The 17,263-nt window shown below is 38.1% G+C and overlaps 1 protein-coding gene across 4 annotated transcripts in view; it reads right to left on the bottom strand.

Moving 5' to 3' along the window:
- The window catches only part of mapkap1 (MAPK associated protein 1), a 39,321-nt gene that overhangs the window by 18,611 nt on the left and 3,447 nt on the right, over nucleotides 1–17,263 (bottom strand). For 3 of the 4 annotated variants that reach the window (XM_027168024.2, XM_027168022.2, XM_027168027.2), the window contains 2 exons: nucleotides 3,129–3,218; nucleotides 2,890–3,038 (listed from right to left, as the gene is read on the bottom strand). In XM_027168024.2, coding sequence (XP_027023825.1) covers nucleotides 2,890–3,038; nucleotides 3,129–3,218 — 239 coding nt within the window. The remainder of the gene's footprint in view (nucleotides 1–2,889; nucleotides 3,039–3,128; nucleotides 3,219–17,263) is intronic. The other variant, XM_027168028.2, reaches the window with a different exon arrangement.

Genomic DNA, 17,263 nt, shown 5'->3' with positions numbered 1-17,263 from the left:
CCTTTCTGCATATTTATTTCCTTTCCTCTAGAGATGCTCCGATCAGCATTTTTGGGGCCGATCACCGATTACCGATCACCAAGATCACGATCTGCCGATCGCTGCCGATCACAGAATGGCAGGGGAATGGGAATCTTTTATCTATAAACTAGCAGAGTTTGCACCATGAAATTAACTCTAAATTAACTGCATTGAGGAAAAAACTGTAGAAATAGGCTACAGTCAAGATCTTGAAGAACCATCAAGTGTTTATTTTTAGAAAATGAGAACTTAAGGCTGCTCTAGGCCATCTATTGTAGGCCATCTTTCCCAAATAAGGCAGAGTAACTTAAAATTATTCTAAACAAAGAGGGGTCAGGCAGACCAACACACATCGGATTAGCTTAATGGGATGTAGCCTCTTAATACACTGATTACTTTTTATAATTGGCAGCAAAATGTAAAACTTGTTACACAAAAACTGGCTACTGCCACAAAGGACAAAACTATGGCAAGTGTTTTTTTCTGTTATTATTATTATGAATGTCTGATGTAGTTGAGGAACCAACTACATCAGATCCAAAAAATAAAATAATGAAAGCTACTGTAAACCAATGCCATCCTTTCTAAATAACAAGGCAGAGAAACAAGGAAGCCAAGCATATAGTTACCAACCAGATGAACTTGGGATGGTATGAGGTTACATAGGCCCAGGCTACTTGTAAAATGTAAATAAAATTTGTAACATATTTACTAAATTTATAAATTTTTAAATATTTTTTTGGTGAAGCTAATATATACACTATCCTTCAGAAGCCTGTCAATGTTTGTGTTCACTGTTTGGTACAGCGTGGGGAGACACACATCAGTTAGGTATTTCCTGCCTGGGGGGTCGTATCGTGGATCAAGGCAGCTTAGCAGGCGACGGAACCCTTTATCCTCCACAACGGATAGAGGTTGTTTGTCGAGGCAAATGAATTCCATAATTCTTAACATGATGTTTTTCCACCTTAACATGTACTATCCCTGCTGTATGGTTCACGTCGTTTAAATGCATCACTCACAGTCGGCTGGTTAAGGGATGGGGATGTTGTTGGCTTCGGCTGGTTTAGCTTCTTATACTCGGCATATTCATTTGTATGACGTGTTCTAAGATGCCTAATCATGTTAGTGGTATTAAAATACCGTTGCTTGCTTCCACCTTGAGGGATTTCATCACGACATACATTGCAAATGGCTAACTTTACGTCTATATCAGACACTTTTAAAAACTTCCACACGGGAGAACTCATGTTGCCACTGGTAAGCTCCGCTCTGCTTTTGTTTATGCTGTTGCCGTGCATGCACGCGTGAAAAAGTCACGCGAGTAATTTACGTCACGTGATCGGCTTTTTTGATCTGCGCTTTTGGGGTTCGCCGATCAAGCTATTTTTAGCCAATATCGGCCGATCATGATTATTGGCATCACTACTTTCTTTTATTACAGATAATTCTGTAGTCAGAATTTATGTAATGCCAGACAAAGAATTCCAGGGTTTTGGATATGAAAATCAAATCAATATTGATACACATGAAGTGTCACATTGACAAAACAAGAAAAGCATCAGCAAATTAGTTGCATAACATTGTACTACGATATTCCAAACAAAGACCCGTTTATATATACAGTATTTTCCGCACTATAAGGTGCACCTAAGTTACAGTTTCGTTTACAGTTACATTTAAATTAGTTACCTTACATTTTCTCAAAAATCGGCCATGCGCCTTGTGTGTGCACAGAGTTCCAAAAATCTGTAAAAATGTTGTGCGACTTTGGTAAGCACTCCGCTTGATTGACTGTCTGACCATTTCCCGCTGACACAGGGACGTAATACATACACTAAGTACGCTGGCAACGATAAACCAATCAGAGAACATTACGTAATATGTACAGTACGTACGTTTACCTCCGCCACGCCTCCGGTAGGTATACTACCGGTATGTTGCAAAACAGTTTTTCAGTAACAACTTTACAGTTACATTTAAATCAGTTACCTTACATTTTCTCAAAAATCGGCCATGCGCCTAATAATCCGGTGCACCTTTTGTGTGCACCGAGTTCCAAAAATCTGTAAAAATGTTGTTGTGCGACTATGGTAAGCGCTCCGCTTGATTGACTGTCGAACCATTTCCCGCTGACACAGGGACGTAAAACATACACTAAGTACGCTGGCAGCGATAAACCAATCAGAGAACATTACGTAATACGTACAGTACATACACTTACCTCCGCCACGCCTCCGGTAGGTATACTACCGGTATGTTGCAAAACAACATTTGTTTCTTCCTAACCATTATGTGCTCCACACTCCAGTCCAGTAGGTGGCGGTAAATGCACCTTAAGTTAGTTTGCCATCCGCCAATAAAAATCAGATGCTTACGAGAGCACAATTCAAACTACAGACCATCAGTTTGTAAATGGGAATAGAGCTGCGAAAGAATTCAACATCAATGAATCTATGGTTCGGAAATGGAGAAAGCAATAAAATGTACTGCGCCAAGTTAAGAAAACACAGTAGATAAGGACTTTGATGGATTTGTGGGAGAAGACTGATTGAAAAATAGTGTGTGTATTGTTAAATAGTAGAATAAAGTTCAACTAAACTCACTGTTTTGCTTCTGTTACCTTTTTTTGTGGACCGTATGTTTTAGCATGCGCCTTATAATACGGTGCGCCTTATGTATGGGTTAAGACCCCGTAATTGAGACTGCGCCTTATAATTCAGTGCACTTTATAGTGCGGAAAATACTGTACTCGTTGTACCCTTTCATCAACTTTACTTGACCTTCCTGGTTTTACAGAAATACAAATAATAAAAATTAAAATTAAAAAAAACTTTGTAGAAAAAAAGCCAAATTAAACGTTCAGACCTTGCCATCAAATTTGGAGTACTCATTAAAGGGGTTGTTGAGCTGTTGAGGACACTGCTCTAGGCGCAGAGAGAGGGTGGATTTGGTCCCTGTGCTTCGAGGCCTGTCTTTAAAGTCCTTCTTTTCAAAAAGGAAGCTCAAGTCTTCTGCTAAAGAAATGAAAGCAAACATAATCAACAGAAAATCCAAATTATAAAAGTAATGAAACAAAATAACCCTACAAATATGAGGAAAATTACCTGACTGAGACGATGTCCTCTCCTTCCATGGAATGTTTTTACACTTGATCTGGTTCTGTCGTTCCTTTCTTAGCCTTTCCAGCCGTTGTGCTATACAAATAAATAGCAATTAAGAGAATTTGTGACTTTAGCAATTTCAAACATTACATACTCAATGATTATAATAACTGAATTTAAATGTTAACTGTGCAATAAGACAAACCATAGCAATTATCAGGTAATGATGTCAATGTGTGTATGAATATTGGCATATTCTGACTACACACAAAATTAATCTAAAGCACTGAGAATAATATTACAACTACTCCTTCAATCACTGCTTACCAGTAAGCTTTGGCCCCATGAAATGCTCTTCCTTTCCTGTAGACAAACTGCTCAGATGTTTCTCCAATTAAAAAACCCAAACCAACAACATAAAACACTTTCCACCAATCAACCAACCCAACACCAGAGCCAAGCCAGTAGAGAAAAACATGGACAAAATCTTTACATAACATGGATATTAAAGATTAAGAGATGGTTTAGATATATAATGTGCTCTGGAATTTAAGAATGTTTTAGCAGGGCAAGACGGAATGCTTTGCCCATGCACTTCTCACACTGGACAAGTATTACCTGGGATCATCACCTTTTTGCCACTGCCTCATGGCAACACAATGCTTAAAGCCCGTCAAAGAGAATAGTTAGAATTTTTTTTTTTTTTTTAAAAAAGCTTCAGACTGGATTTTGCAGATATTAAAAGAAATCATTTTTATTTTATAATCCCACTCCCTTAGCAATTATTCTGATTAACATGTGTCAATATTTTCTAGCTACAAATTTGTGCCAAAATATAAACAAATTATTGATACTACAATTAATTAAATCAGTTACTGAAGAAGTGGGCATGATGCACTGCCACATGAACATCCAATATACTCCCACTTCAATTTGGTCAGTTTTCAACAAATCTTTCCTAAAATACAGAATCAAACTTTGTTTAACCAGCTGCCAAAAACAGGCTGTGTTGGTCAGGCTGGTGGAATGTCCAACTGGTATTTATTTGCCTTTCTTTTTTGTTGTTTATTACTTGTCTATAACATTGTCTTCGTAGCAGTAACTTGGTAATTCTATCCATCTTTGAGCACTTTCTAAAGGATTTTCAGTAACACATTTACAGTTACATTTAAATTAGTTACCTTACATTTTCTCAAAAATCGGCCGTGCGCCTAATAATCCGGTGCGCCTTGTGTGTGCACCGAGTTCCAAAAATCTGTAAAAATGTTGTTGTGCGACTTTGGTAAGCACTCCGCTTGATTGACTGTCGGACCATTTACCGCTGACACAGGGACGTAATACATACACTACGTACGCTGGCAGCGATAAACCAATCAGAGAACATTACGTAATACGTACAGTATGTACGCTTACCTCCACCACGCCCCCGGTAGGTGTACTACCGGTATGTTGCAAAACATTTGTTTCTTCCTAACCATTATGCGCTCCACACTCCAGTCCAGTAGGTGGCGGTAAATGCACCTTAAGTTGGTTTGCCATCCGCCAATAAAAATCAGATGCTTACGAGGCACAAACTACAGTCTATCAGTTACACGGTTGTAAATGGGCATAGAGCAGCTGCGAAATAATTCAACATCAATGAATCTATGATAAAGTTCAACTAAACTCACTGTTTTGCTTCTGATACCTTTTTTGTAGACTGTATGTTTTAGCATGTGCGTTATAATACGCGCCTTATGTATGGGTTAAGTACAGAAATAGAACCCGTAATTGAGACTGAGCCTTATAATCCGGTGCACCTTATGGTGCGGAAAATACTGTATATGAACAATTCCAATCTGGTTTTCGCCCATTTCATAGCACTGAAATGACTCGATTAAAAATTACAAATGATTTGCTTATAGCAGCTGATTCTGGTTTACTATCCATCCTCCTACTCCTTGATCTGAGTGCAGCTTTTGATACAATTTCCCACGATATTCTTTTAGACAGGCTTTCCATTATTGGCATCACCAACACACCTTTGAAATGGCTTCATTCATATCTCTCTGCACAGTTTGTTCAGCTAAAATCATTCACCTCTTCGTCAGTTTCCATTACCTCTGGTGTACCACAGGGCTCTGTTATTTATTACTTACATTTTACCCCTTGGACATATTTTTCATAAGCATCAGGTTAAGTTTCGTTGCTATGCTGATGACACCCAGCTCTACCTTTCCACAAAATCACATTCCAAACTCCCTCCATCTGCTGTTACTGATTGTCTCATTGACATAAAATCATGGTCTTACTTTCTTAAACTACAAAGTAATAAAACAGAATTTCTCATTATAGGTACAAAATCTGTGCTTAACAAATTTTCAAATTTCCATTGATGGATCTCTCATAGCTCCCTTATCTCAGGTTAAGAGTCTTGGTGTCATCTTTGACGGTACAATTTCTTTTATCTCTCATGTAAATAATGTTACTCGGGCTGCATACTTTCACCATTGGAATATCAATAGGCTTCATTCCTTTCTCACGACTCAATCGACCACCACTGTTGTTCACAGTCTAGTAACCGCCCGGCTTGACTATTGTAATTCCCTTCTTATTGAGCTTCCTCACATAAACCTTCATAAGCTGCAACTCGTTCAAAATTCTTCTGCCCGCATTATCACTCGTACTACCTCTATCAATCATATTACACCTGTTCTGGAACAGCTACACTGGCTTCCCATTATTTTCGTATTAAGTATAAAATTCTTCTTCTAACATTTAAAGCTATCCACAATCTTGCACCTTCATATCTTCTTGATCTTCTTCATACTCCAAAACCAAATCGCACTCTTAGATCTACTTACACTCATTTCATTGTCCCCTCTGTCCATCTTTTAACTATGGGAAATAGAGCTTTCAGTTACTCTGCACCTCAGCTCTGGAACTCACTTCCATCTGAACTCCTTAATATTGATTCTCTTTCATTATTTAAATCTCAGCTTAAAACTGTTTTTAGCTTATTCTACATCATAATTTGTACTGCTGGTACAATTTGTATCGCTATGTAGCTATTCCATTCTGTTTGTCTTTGTTGTTTTTTGTACGGTGACCTTGAGTGTTTAGAAAGGCACCTTTAAATAAAATGTATTATTATTATATTAATTATCGTCAACATTAAATCTATTATTTTTGTAGCACCACAGTAGCTGAAATTATTCTCTTTCTTACTTTAACATTAGATTAAATGTTAGACTCATGGCAAGGATGGTAACTAACAAGACACCTGGGCTACACTGAAGAAATGAGGTAATATTTAACTGTCATAAGTACATTTTACAGCATGATATTGAGATATCACATCAGTTTAGACAGCAATGCAACGTTAACTCCAGTGTAAAAATGTTTTATCAAGTACAAAGGTGGGCGCATTGTCATCTAGATTGCTATACATTGTCTAGCTGACTAGTTAAATAGGTGAGCTGAATAGTGTGGACAGGCTAACAAAATACAGTGTGAGGCACAGAAAATGCATGTTTTTTTTGTAGACTGTTATTTAATGTACAGTGTAGCCCATTTTCACATGTACTGTTTGTGGCAGAAGAAACGTTATTTCAAACAGCTAATACGCTGCAATAAGAAGACAGGCAGCATACAGTGCCTTGCAAAAGTATTCATACCCACTGAACTTTTTTTACATTTTGACACGTTACGACCACAAACAAAAATGTATTTTATTAGAATTTTGAGTGATAGACCAACACAAAGTGGCACATAATTGTGAAGTGGAAGGAAAATGATAAACGGTGCCCAAATTTTTTTTTACAAATAAATATCTGAAAAGTGTGGTGTGCATTTGTATTCAGCCCCACTGACTCAATACTTTGTAGAACCACCGTTCGCTGCAATTACAGCTGCAAGTCTTTTGGGGTATGTCTCTACCAGCTTTGCACATCTAGAGAGTGAAATTTTTGCCCATTCTTCTTTGCAAAATAGCTCAAGCTCAGTCAGATTGGATGACGAGCGTCTGTGAACAGCGATTTTCAAGTCTGCCACAGATTCTCAAGTGGATTTAGGTCTGGACTTTGACTGGGCCATTCTAACACATGAATATGCTTTGATCTAAACCACTCCATTGTAGCTCTGGCTGTATGTTTAGGGTCATTGTCTTGCTGGAAGGCAAACCTCCGCCCCAGACTCAAGTCTTTTGCAGACTCTAACAGGTTTTCATCTAAGATTGCCCTGTATTTGGCTCCATCCATCTTCCTATCAACTCTGACCAGCTTCCCTGTCCCTGCTGAAGAAAAGCATCCCCACAACCCTGGTGTGTTCAGGGTGATGTGCAGTGTTAGGTTTCCACCACACAACATTTTGAATTTTGGCAAAAAGTTCAATTTTGGTCTCATCTGACCAGAGCACCTTCTTCCACATGCTCGCTGTGTCCCCACATGGCTTGTCGCAAACTGCAAATGGGATTTCTTATGGCTCTCTTTCAACAATGTCTTTCTTTTTGACACTCTTCCATAAAGACCAGATTTGTGGAGTGCACGACTAATAGTTGTCCTGTAAACAGATTCTCCCACCTGAGCTGTGAATCTCTGCAGCTCCTCCAGAGTTATCATGGGCCTCTTGGCTGCTTTTCTGATTAATGATCTCCTTGCAAAGCCTGTCAGTTTACGTAGACGGTCATGTCTTGGTAGGCTTGCAGTTGTGCCATACTCTTTCCATTTCCAGACAATGGATTGTACAGTGCTCCGTGAGATGTTCAAGGCTTGGGATATTAATTTATAACCTAACCCTGCTTTAAACTTCTCCAGAACCTTATCCCTGTCCTGTCTGGTGTGTTCTTTGGTCTTCATGATGCTGTTTGTTCACTAATGTTCTCTAACACACTTCTGAGGGCTTCACAGAACAGCTGTATTTATACTGAGATTAAATTACACACAGGTGCACTCTATTTAATAATTAGGTGACTTCTGAAGGCAGTTGGTTTCATTAGATTTTAGTTAGGGGTGTCAGAGTGAAGGGGGCCGAATACAAATGCACACCACACTTTTCAGATATTTATTTGTAAAAATAATTTGGAAACCATTTATAATTTTCATTTTACTTCACAAATATGTGCCACTTTCTTTCAGTCTATTTCATACAGTCCTAATAAAATAAATTTTTCTTAGTGGTTGTAACATGTCAAAATGTGGAAAGGTTCAGTGGGTATGTTTTTGCGAGGCACTGTAGATGATGCAATTCAATAGCTAGTAGCTATGGTAATCGTGGACTAGTGAGCATAGAGTGCTTGAAATGAACTTAAAAGTGGTGAATCCGTAATTGTTGTTTAGCACATTTTCCTTTTTACTTTAGCACAACATGTTCTAAGAATTTTAACTAGTACTTTTATCTCTATGTATTAGTGCCACAGACTAATAGCTGTTGTACTAAAGAAAAGCACAGACAGAAGGAAGATTATTTAAAGATGGGTGGCAACAACATGCAGATCTGTTTCGTTGAACCAAATCTGTTTCGTTTAAATGATCTTGGCTTGAAAAGCATGAAAAGGAAGGGTAAGGATATGCGAGTTTGCACTGTAACTGTAGTGTGAAGTAATGAATGTGGTTACAATTCAGTACTTTGGTGTTGTGTGTATGAGAAGCATATTCAATATATATATAACAAAATCTCAATATTGTCTGTGGTCTGCATTCCAACAAAGACTTGTAAATTTTATTTAATTTCTTTTATTTTTCTTAAGGAAGATTTTTATGATATACAGATCAACAAATTCTTCCTTGAGTGTCATGTGAAGACTCCAACATCGCTCCAAAACAAACACTAATGTCCCAGAACAGATTGGAGATAATAATAATAATAAACAACAACTTTATTTTATATAGCTCCTTTAAAAGTGGATCTCAAAGCGCTTCACAGAATACAAAAAGGAAACATGCAGTAATACAAATAATAAGTTAAAAATAAGTAAGATATAAAAACACACAAAACTAAAAACATGTTACAAAACAAGTAAGAAAATTAAATTCAAGTAAAAGCTACCCTAAAGAAATAAGCTTTAAAGGAGGATTTAAAAACACTAAGGGATTCTGCTTGCCTAATCCGAACAGGCAAGGAATTCCAGAGTCTTGGAGCTATAGAAGAAAATGCCCCATCACCCATAAATTTAAAACGGGTATGTGGGATGATTAAAAGGCCGGATTCCGAAGAGTGGAGAGCACGCACTGGTGTGTATGGGGCTAAAAGCTCAGTCGACCAGCAAAGCATTACAATAATCAATGCAGGAAAACACAAAGATATTAATCAGCTTTTCAGCCACCGGGAGTGACAGCATAGGACGCAATTTGGCAATGTTTTTTAAATGAAAGAATGATGTCTTAACAGTGTTCTGAACATGGGGAACAAATGTTAAATTTGCATCAAATATCACCCCTAAATGTTTTTGTTTTGTTTGAAATTCTAGTGTAGAGCCATCCATACTTAAAGATAAAGACCCAGCCTTACATAATTGGTAGGGTGAACCAATGAGTATTACCTCTGTCTTGTCACTGTTCAGACACAAGAAATTTCCAGACATCCATTTTTTTTTATCTCAGAGATACATTGAGAGAGAGAAGACACAGCCACCTTAACATCAGGTTTTGAATGTACATAAACCCGAGTGTCATCTGCATAAAAGTGAAAGTTCAGACCAAGTGATCTTAAAAGTTGACCCAATGGATAATTGTAAATGCTAAATAGTAAGGGTCCCAAGATTGATTCTTGAGGAACACCAGATTTCACATCATCAATATCAGACCTGAAACCACCCATAGTAATGAACTGCTTTCGATCTGAAAGATAAGACTCAAACCAGGTCAGTGCGGTCCCAGAGACCCCAAACACAGACTCTAACCGAGTAAGTAAAATTGAGTGATCAACAGTGTCAAATGCAGCACTGAGATCAAGAAGAATCAAGATAGAAATACAGCCAGAATCAGAAGCTATTAGCAAATCATTAGTGACCTGTTTCAGTGCTGTGGAGTTTACGGAATCCAGATTGAAGGGGCTCAAAAAGCTTGTTTGTAGTTAGATTTCAATTGATTAGCAACAATTTGCTCTAAAATTTTGGAAAGAAACGGATATGGGGCGGAAATTATTGAGATTATCTTATTTATTGAGATTTGCTTAATACAAGGTGATAAAACATGATTAAAACAACCTGGTTGGTACAGGTTCAACAATTGAAGTGGCAGCTTTCAGTTTTGAAACCTCATTGCAAAGGGAATTCAAGTCCATTGTGGAGAAGTTAGAGAGATGGATAAAAGAAAATATTGAAGCAGATGAAGGAGAAACAGACATAGGAAGAGAAGAAATAATACATTCACGAATGTATTACATTCACGAATGTAATCAATCTTGGAGCTAAAGAATTCAAGAAACTTATTACAAAGGTGAGTTGAGGCAAAACCAGTCAAAGAGTTATTACATTAAAGTAGTTTGTTGATGGAATGAAACAATTGTCTCGAGCTGAACACTATGTCCCAGAATAGACTGTAGCTGAAAGGAGGGCCTACAGTGCCAAGACATTTGGTTTCACAGATGACCAGCAATGAATGTATGGAAGCGTCTCTTCTTCACCACACCACTGACCCTGCCATTCTTTTTCAGAAGATGTGAGTCACCAGATGCTCCATGACCCACAAAAATCAATGGGGTAGGTAATAAACATGAATTTGAAAAATACCTGACTTAAAATAAGTGAGGTAAGGTGAACTTTCTTTTTTTAGATTTTGCAAGATTTCACAATGATGTTTGGCACAGATGCTGCTTCCTAGCTCCTGGAAAATGGAACCCCTGTTTTAAAGACAAAGTCCCCAGGGAGACTTCTTTTCAGAAAAAAAACATTTGAAATCTGCCTTGAAAGAAGTCTGACACTGCTGTTCAAGTCTCACTTTGTGTTTAGTGTGAAATATAATGCTCTGTCCAGCCTGTATACATTTTTTATACACAACTGTGTACAATACTGACATAGGCATAACAGAAAAATATCCAAAGAGAGAACTACAAAGAGAGTTCAAAGAGTTGCGAGCAAGGCTGTAAATAGCTTAATTCTCTAAAATGCTCACGTTTTCTCTGTGTTCCATCCTTTGGTTCAGCTTTACTTTTGTTCAGGCACCTAAAACTAATTCATAAAATGTGTCCTGGGAAAGATTTGAGACTAAAATGTTAACAGACAGGATGTTGTTTAAAATTCTCAAGTTATTCTGGATTTAGAAGACATCTGCAAAAGATGCATGCTCCTCATATCAACAATTACATTTTTATTTGTCTCAAAGCAGCTTTACAAAAGTATAGAAACACAATGGGAAAAAGAAATAAATACATCTTTCAATAATAAGAATAAAGAATAAAGAAAAATAAATAAATGAATACATACATTTAAATTTTAAAATTAATTTAAAAAATATTAATTTTAAATTCTATACATCTGTCCCTAATGAGCAAGCCGGAGGCAACAGCGGCAAGGAAAAACTCCCTGAGATGATATGATGAAGAAACCTTGAGAGGAATCCTCCTTTGGGTGAAACTGGACAGTCAATAATATAGATATAAATAATGTCATTTCTAAAACAGTTAATATAATAATATATAATAGTGCAACTGAGAGATGCTTATTAACCCTCGTCGTAACCTCGTCTGCATTCCTATACAAATTAGGAACGCCGAGTCAACTTGACCTGTTTTGACTGCTTATAAAAAATTAAGTATATATGATAGCCTTTTTTTCACCTTTTTTGTCAAACTTGTTTCCAACATATTAACATATATTTTGCAAAAAATTTTGTAATATTTGGTATAATAAACTTCATTAATATACAAAAATGGCAAATTTTTTAGTTAAAAAACACATTTTTGAATTATTTTCACTATATAATTATTTATCATGGCGATAAATCGATTTTATCGATTAACACGAATGTGTAGTTTACATCGATTTGTTTGAATGAAAATCGTTTTTTTTCCTTTAACATCCACTGACGCTCCCCTCTGGGCTCCCATAGTTTCGAATGGGCTTAGCCCTCCCCCCGCGAGGGAAGAACTCGTTCCCAAGAAAGGCACAGTGTCATCTGTCATATGGAATTGGTTCGGTTCTGCGGCGTCAGACGCAGAACACACAACACCCCGCTGTAAAGTGTGTTTAGGTAGCAGTACGACTAATTTACTGCGGCACCTTAAACAGAGGCATGCTGTCGAATGGGAGAGATGTTACACCCTGCGGCAGCACAAACACACCGCCAAAAAACAACCTTATGCCCCTTTCCACCTAGGCAGTTCCAGTGCTGGTTCGGAGCCAGAGCCTAATTTAGAACCAGTTCTTTCTGTTTCAACCACCAAAGCACCGGCTCTGAACCAGGAAAAGTGGTTCTTAAGTAGCACCAAAACGTTGCTGGTCTAGACTTAAGAACCGCTTGCATCAGGAGCTGTGGGCGGGGCTACTGTTAGCGCATTTGATAATGTACCTTAAGTATAGTAATGTTTAATACACTTTTACTTTACCGCGATATAATACATTATCAGCACACATGATAGTAGGTAGCTACATGCTAAGGCAAAATTTTTTTCTGTGTTAATGATAAAATAATGTTATGTACTTTATCGATTACAACCTCCGTGATGGCTCTCTAACTGGTGGAAAGGCAAAGTGGTTCTTAGAAGGTTCGCCAGTGGAACCAACTTTGAACCAGCACTAGCGCTAGCTCTGAACCAGCACCCGGTTCTTTCCGGTGGAAAAGAGGCAATAGAAACATTTACAAACTGTATCCAGTATGATAAGAAGGGGGCCGTTGGAAAGTGATCATGGATGCAGAGAATTCCTGTTATACGCATCAACAAACATTATACTCTATGTTATGTTTTGCGACTTAAGTAAAGTTGGCCGCATATTCACAGATTTGATTTTCCAGAGTCAATAACTCCTGAGCTAAACGCTGTTATTACACAAATAACACCTCTTTTTTATCGTATTAATGTAGAGAGGCAGCTACAACGCAGCTACAACCCAATTTTCCTCAATATCAGCTTTCTTCCACGTTGGACAAAATGCATAAGTCTCTATGTGCGACAGATTCCAGATTCCAAGGGACCATCTGCAAAGTGCAAAACCCGAAAAGCGAATATAAAAAACAGTCAACAACTTCACTGTAATGCATTGTACTGTCACCAAATTCATCTCACACATCAATGATGTCCTGATAGTTATACAACAACACTTAATTGGGAGAAATGTCTTGTTATATGAAAAATCATAAAAATTAAACAAAAAGACATTTCCCCCAAATAAGTGTATTATAACTATCAGGACATCAGTGATGTGTGAGCTGAATTTGGTGACAGTACAGTGTATTACAGTGAAGTATTTGACTGTTTTTTTAGTATTTGATTTTCGAGTTTGCTGACGGTCCCTTGGAATCTGTTTATGTATTTTGTCTACAACGGAGGAAAGCTGATTTTGAGGAAAATTGGGTTGTAGCTGCCTCTCTACATTACTAAGAGGTGTTATTTGTGTAGTAACACCCTCGGGAAACTCCAATCTGTGAATATGTGGCCAACTTCACTTAAGTCCCGATATCTTGTACTTTAGGCAGAATGACGGAGTCAGCGATAAACTCATTTGCTGCAATTTTAAGAAATGAAGAGATGGTTAACATGTTTAACACGTTTAACAGTGCGTGTACGGCCCAAAGTGGTGCTGTAAACCACACTAGTGTCGGACTACGGATGAAGAAATGTATTTGCTATTTCACCGAGGAAGGTGAAGGAAGGTTTCCCCTATTTACATGTCTAACAGACATGGATCAAGATCTGTGGGGAAACTATGGGTTTGTAATAGCAAATAATTTTATTGTTATAAACTTTCAAATTACACTAGGTGATCTCACTGTATCCAAAAGACAGATATTGCTGCTGAATTGACAGGTGTAAGACACAATATGCCTGAAGTATTGGAAAAGTTATGCAAGACTGGTGACTTTGTTAAATTTCTTTAAACCTGCAAATATCTGTCTTTGGGATACAGTGAGGTGACCTAGTGTAATTTGAAAGTTTAACAATAAAATTACAATTTACAACCAAATCTGCTATTACAAACCCATATTAACCCACCTACCTAGCATAAATAGGCAGACAGTAGTGTAGTGGAAACAAAAAGAGATCCAAATTAGTGATCTTGATCCGTGTCTGTTAGATATGTAAATAGTGGAAACCTTCCTTCACCTTCCTCGGTGAAATAGCGAATACATTTCTTCATCTGTAGTCCAACACTAGTGTGGTTTACGGCACCACTTTGGGCCGTACACGCACTGTTAAACGTGTTAACCAGGTCTTCATTCCTTTAAATTGCAGCAAATAAGTTTATTGCTGACTCAGTCATTCTGCCTAATGTACAAGATATCGGGTGTGTCCCGAAAAGCGAATACTATAAAAACAGTAAATAACTTCACTGTACTGTTTTTTATATGAAAAATCATAAAAAATTATACAAAAAGACATATCCCCCAAATATGTGTTGTGTTTAATTGCTCAGCCAATTAAACTTAGGTCAATTTGTTCTCCACTAATCACAATTCTCCTTTTTAACCACTAAAACTACTAATCTGTAAAATGGTATATAATGATGAGTTTAGAATGGTTTTTATATTCTATATCTATAATGAAAAATTGCCTATGATGAAAAATATCTATATCTATGATAACTAAATGCCATTTCCTTCAGAATTTTCCAACTATGCTTTTAAACTTCAATAAACAGCCCGCAAATTCTCAGTATTATAAAAAGAGACAAACCCTCAAAGTGCCAGAAATGATTTGTCTCATTGATTCCTACCAGATGGAGATTGCATATTTGAATTGTAGAGAAGTTGTGTGTACAGTGCATTGAAAGGTGGTTGCAACCAATAGTAACAGCATAAAGAATTTCAGTACTATTGAGAAAAAAATTATTAATTAATTTAAAAACAAAAAACAGTAGAACAGAAGAAGTATATTCAACAATTTGATGAAAACACAACTGTCTAGTGATACTCAAACACACATTCTATCCAATTTAGTGCTAGAGAAAGCCACCTAACTACCTAGAATGCAAACTTAAAATTTATCAAAAATTTATAATTTAACATGTTTTATTTTGTTACATTATAATATGCTGATTTCATTTAATGCTAATGTTGAGTGATAGGATCACACAACCACAGTGTCAGTGCTTTGCTATACTATAATAAGCCATTGGCATGAACACTTGCATCTTTTGAGAGAAAAAATGACAACATACAATTATCAGACAAATATAAATTAAGCATTGGTATTTGCAAAAATTCTCTGATGACTCTGCTGTTGTTAGGTGTATTGGTGAAAAAAAAATAAAATCACATGCCTAAATGACTGGAGGCCAGCTGCTCTCACACCCATCTTCAGTAAGTGCTTTGAGAGACTCATCAGAGAATACATCTGCTCTGTGCTGCCTGCCTCACTTGATCCGCTACAGTTTGCATACTGCAGCAACCGTTCCACAGACGATGCTATTGCTTTCACCCTACACACTGCTCTCTCCCACCTGGAAAATAGGAACACCTATGTGAGAATGCTGTTTGTGGACTACAGCTCAGCATTTAACACAATAGTGCCTGCCACACTTGTAGCGAAGCTCCAGACTCTGGGACTAAACAGATCTCTGTGCAACTGGATTCTGGACTTCCTGACAGGCAGAAGTCAGGTGGTGAGAATGGGCAGCAATACTTCATCCCCGCTGATCCTCAACACCGGTGCTCCTCAGGGCTGTGTCCTCAGCCCACTCCTGTATTCCCTGTATACACACGACTGTACAGCTACACACAGCTCCAACGTCATCGTCAAATTTGCTGATGATACAACGGTGATAGGCCTGATCATCGACAATGATGAGACGGGCTACAGAGAAGAGGTGAGCACCCTGACCAAATGGTGTCAGAAGAACCACCTCTCACTAAACATCGACAAGACCAAGGAGCTGGTGGTTGATTTCAGGAGACAGAGCAGAGAACACAGACCCATCTCCATTGCCAAGACACCTGCGGAGCGTGTGAGCAGCTTCAAGTTTCTGGGTGTTAACATCAGTAAGGATCTCACCTGGTCCACACACACCGACACAGTGCTGAAGAAGGCACACCAACGCCTCTTCTTCCTGAGACGGCTGAGGAAGTTTGGAATGAGCCCCAGCATCCTCAGAACATTCTACACCTGCACTATAGAGAGCATCCTGACGGGCTGCATCACCGCATGGTTTGGAAACAGCACCGTTGGCAACCGTAAGCCTCTGGAAAGGCTTACCACATCGTTGGAGGTGAGCTTCCCTCCCTCCAGGACATCTACAACAGGCGGTGCATAAGGAAAGCTCGGAAGATCATTAATGACTCCAGCCACCCATCCCACAGACTGCTCTCTCTGCTCCCCTCGGGAAGACGTCTACGCAGCATCCGATCCCACACTAGTCGACTGAGGGATAGCTTTTTCCCTCAGGCCATCAGACTAATTAACAGCCATAGCTAACACAGCACACAGCATATTCAACAGTTCAACACCGGACTATACACACATGCACACACACACACTGTATTCGTACTGCATCATACACATGGGACTATACACACACACTGCATTTAATTTAAAATAACAATCTATCTGACAATAAGCTATCGGTACCACAGGACATTTCTGTATCTGTACAGTCCGTTGCACCTTAACATGTTACATAATATTACATGTATATAATACTTTATATATATTATTTATATTTATACTTATACATACATATATGTATGGTCATATATATGTCTAGTAGTACACTGTGTGTACTGACTATGTATGAGCACATTGCATCCTTTCCACATTTTCCACATTTGCACATTTCAATGGTACTGAGCATTTTGCACATTTTTTTAAACCTGTCTGTAAACTGTTCTATTTATGTTTCTACTACTGTATATAAATGGTTCTGCAATTTCTGGAGCTCGCTCCCAAGAATTTCATTCACCAAGGCACATGTGCCATGGTGATGTGACAATAAAGGTGACTTGACTTGACTTGGTGGGGAGCAGGGGATGGAGTACAGATCACACATCAGCACCTTTGTGGAGTGGTGT

The sequence above is a fragment of the Tachysurus fulvidraco genome, chromosome 26 (genome assembly GCF_022655615.1).
Source record: "Tachysurus fulvidraco isolate hzauxx_2018 chromosome 26, HZAU_PFXX_2.0, whole genome shotgun sequence".
Taxonomy (NCBI): Eukaryota; Metazoa; Chordata; class Actinopteri; order Siluriformes; family Bagridae; genus Tachysurus; species Tachysurus fulvidraco.
This window is presented reverse-complemented; position numbering and strand designations above follow the sequence as displayed.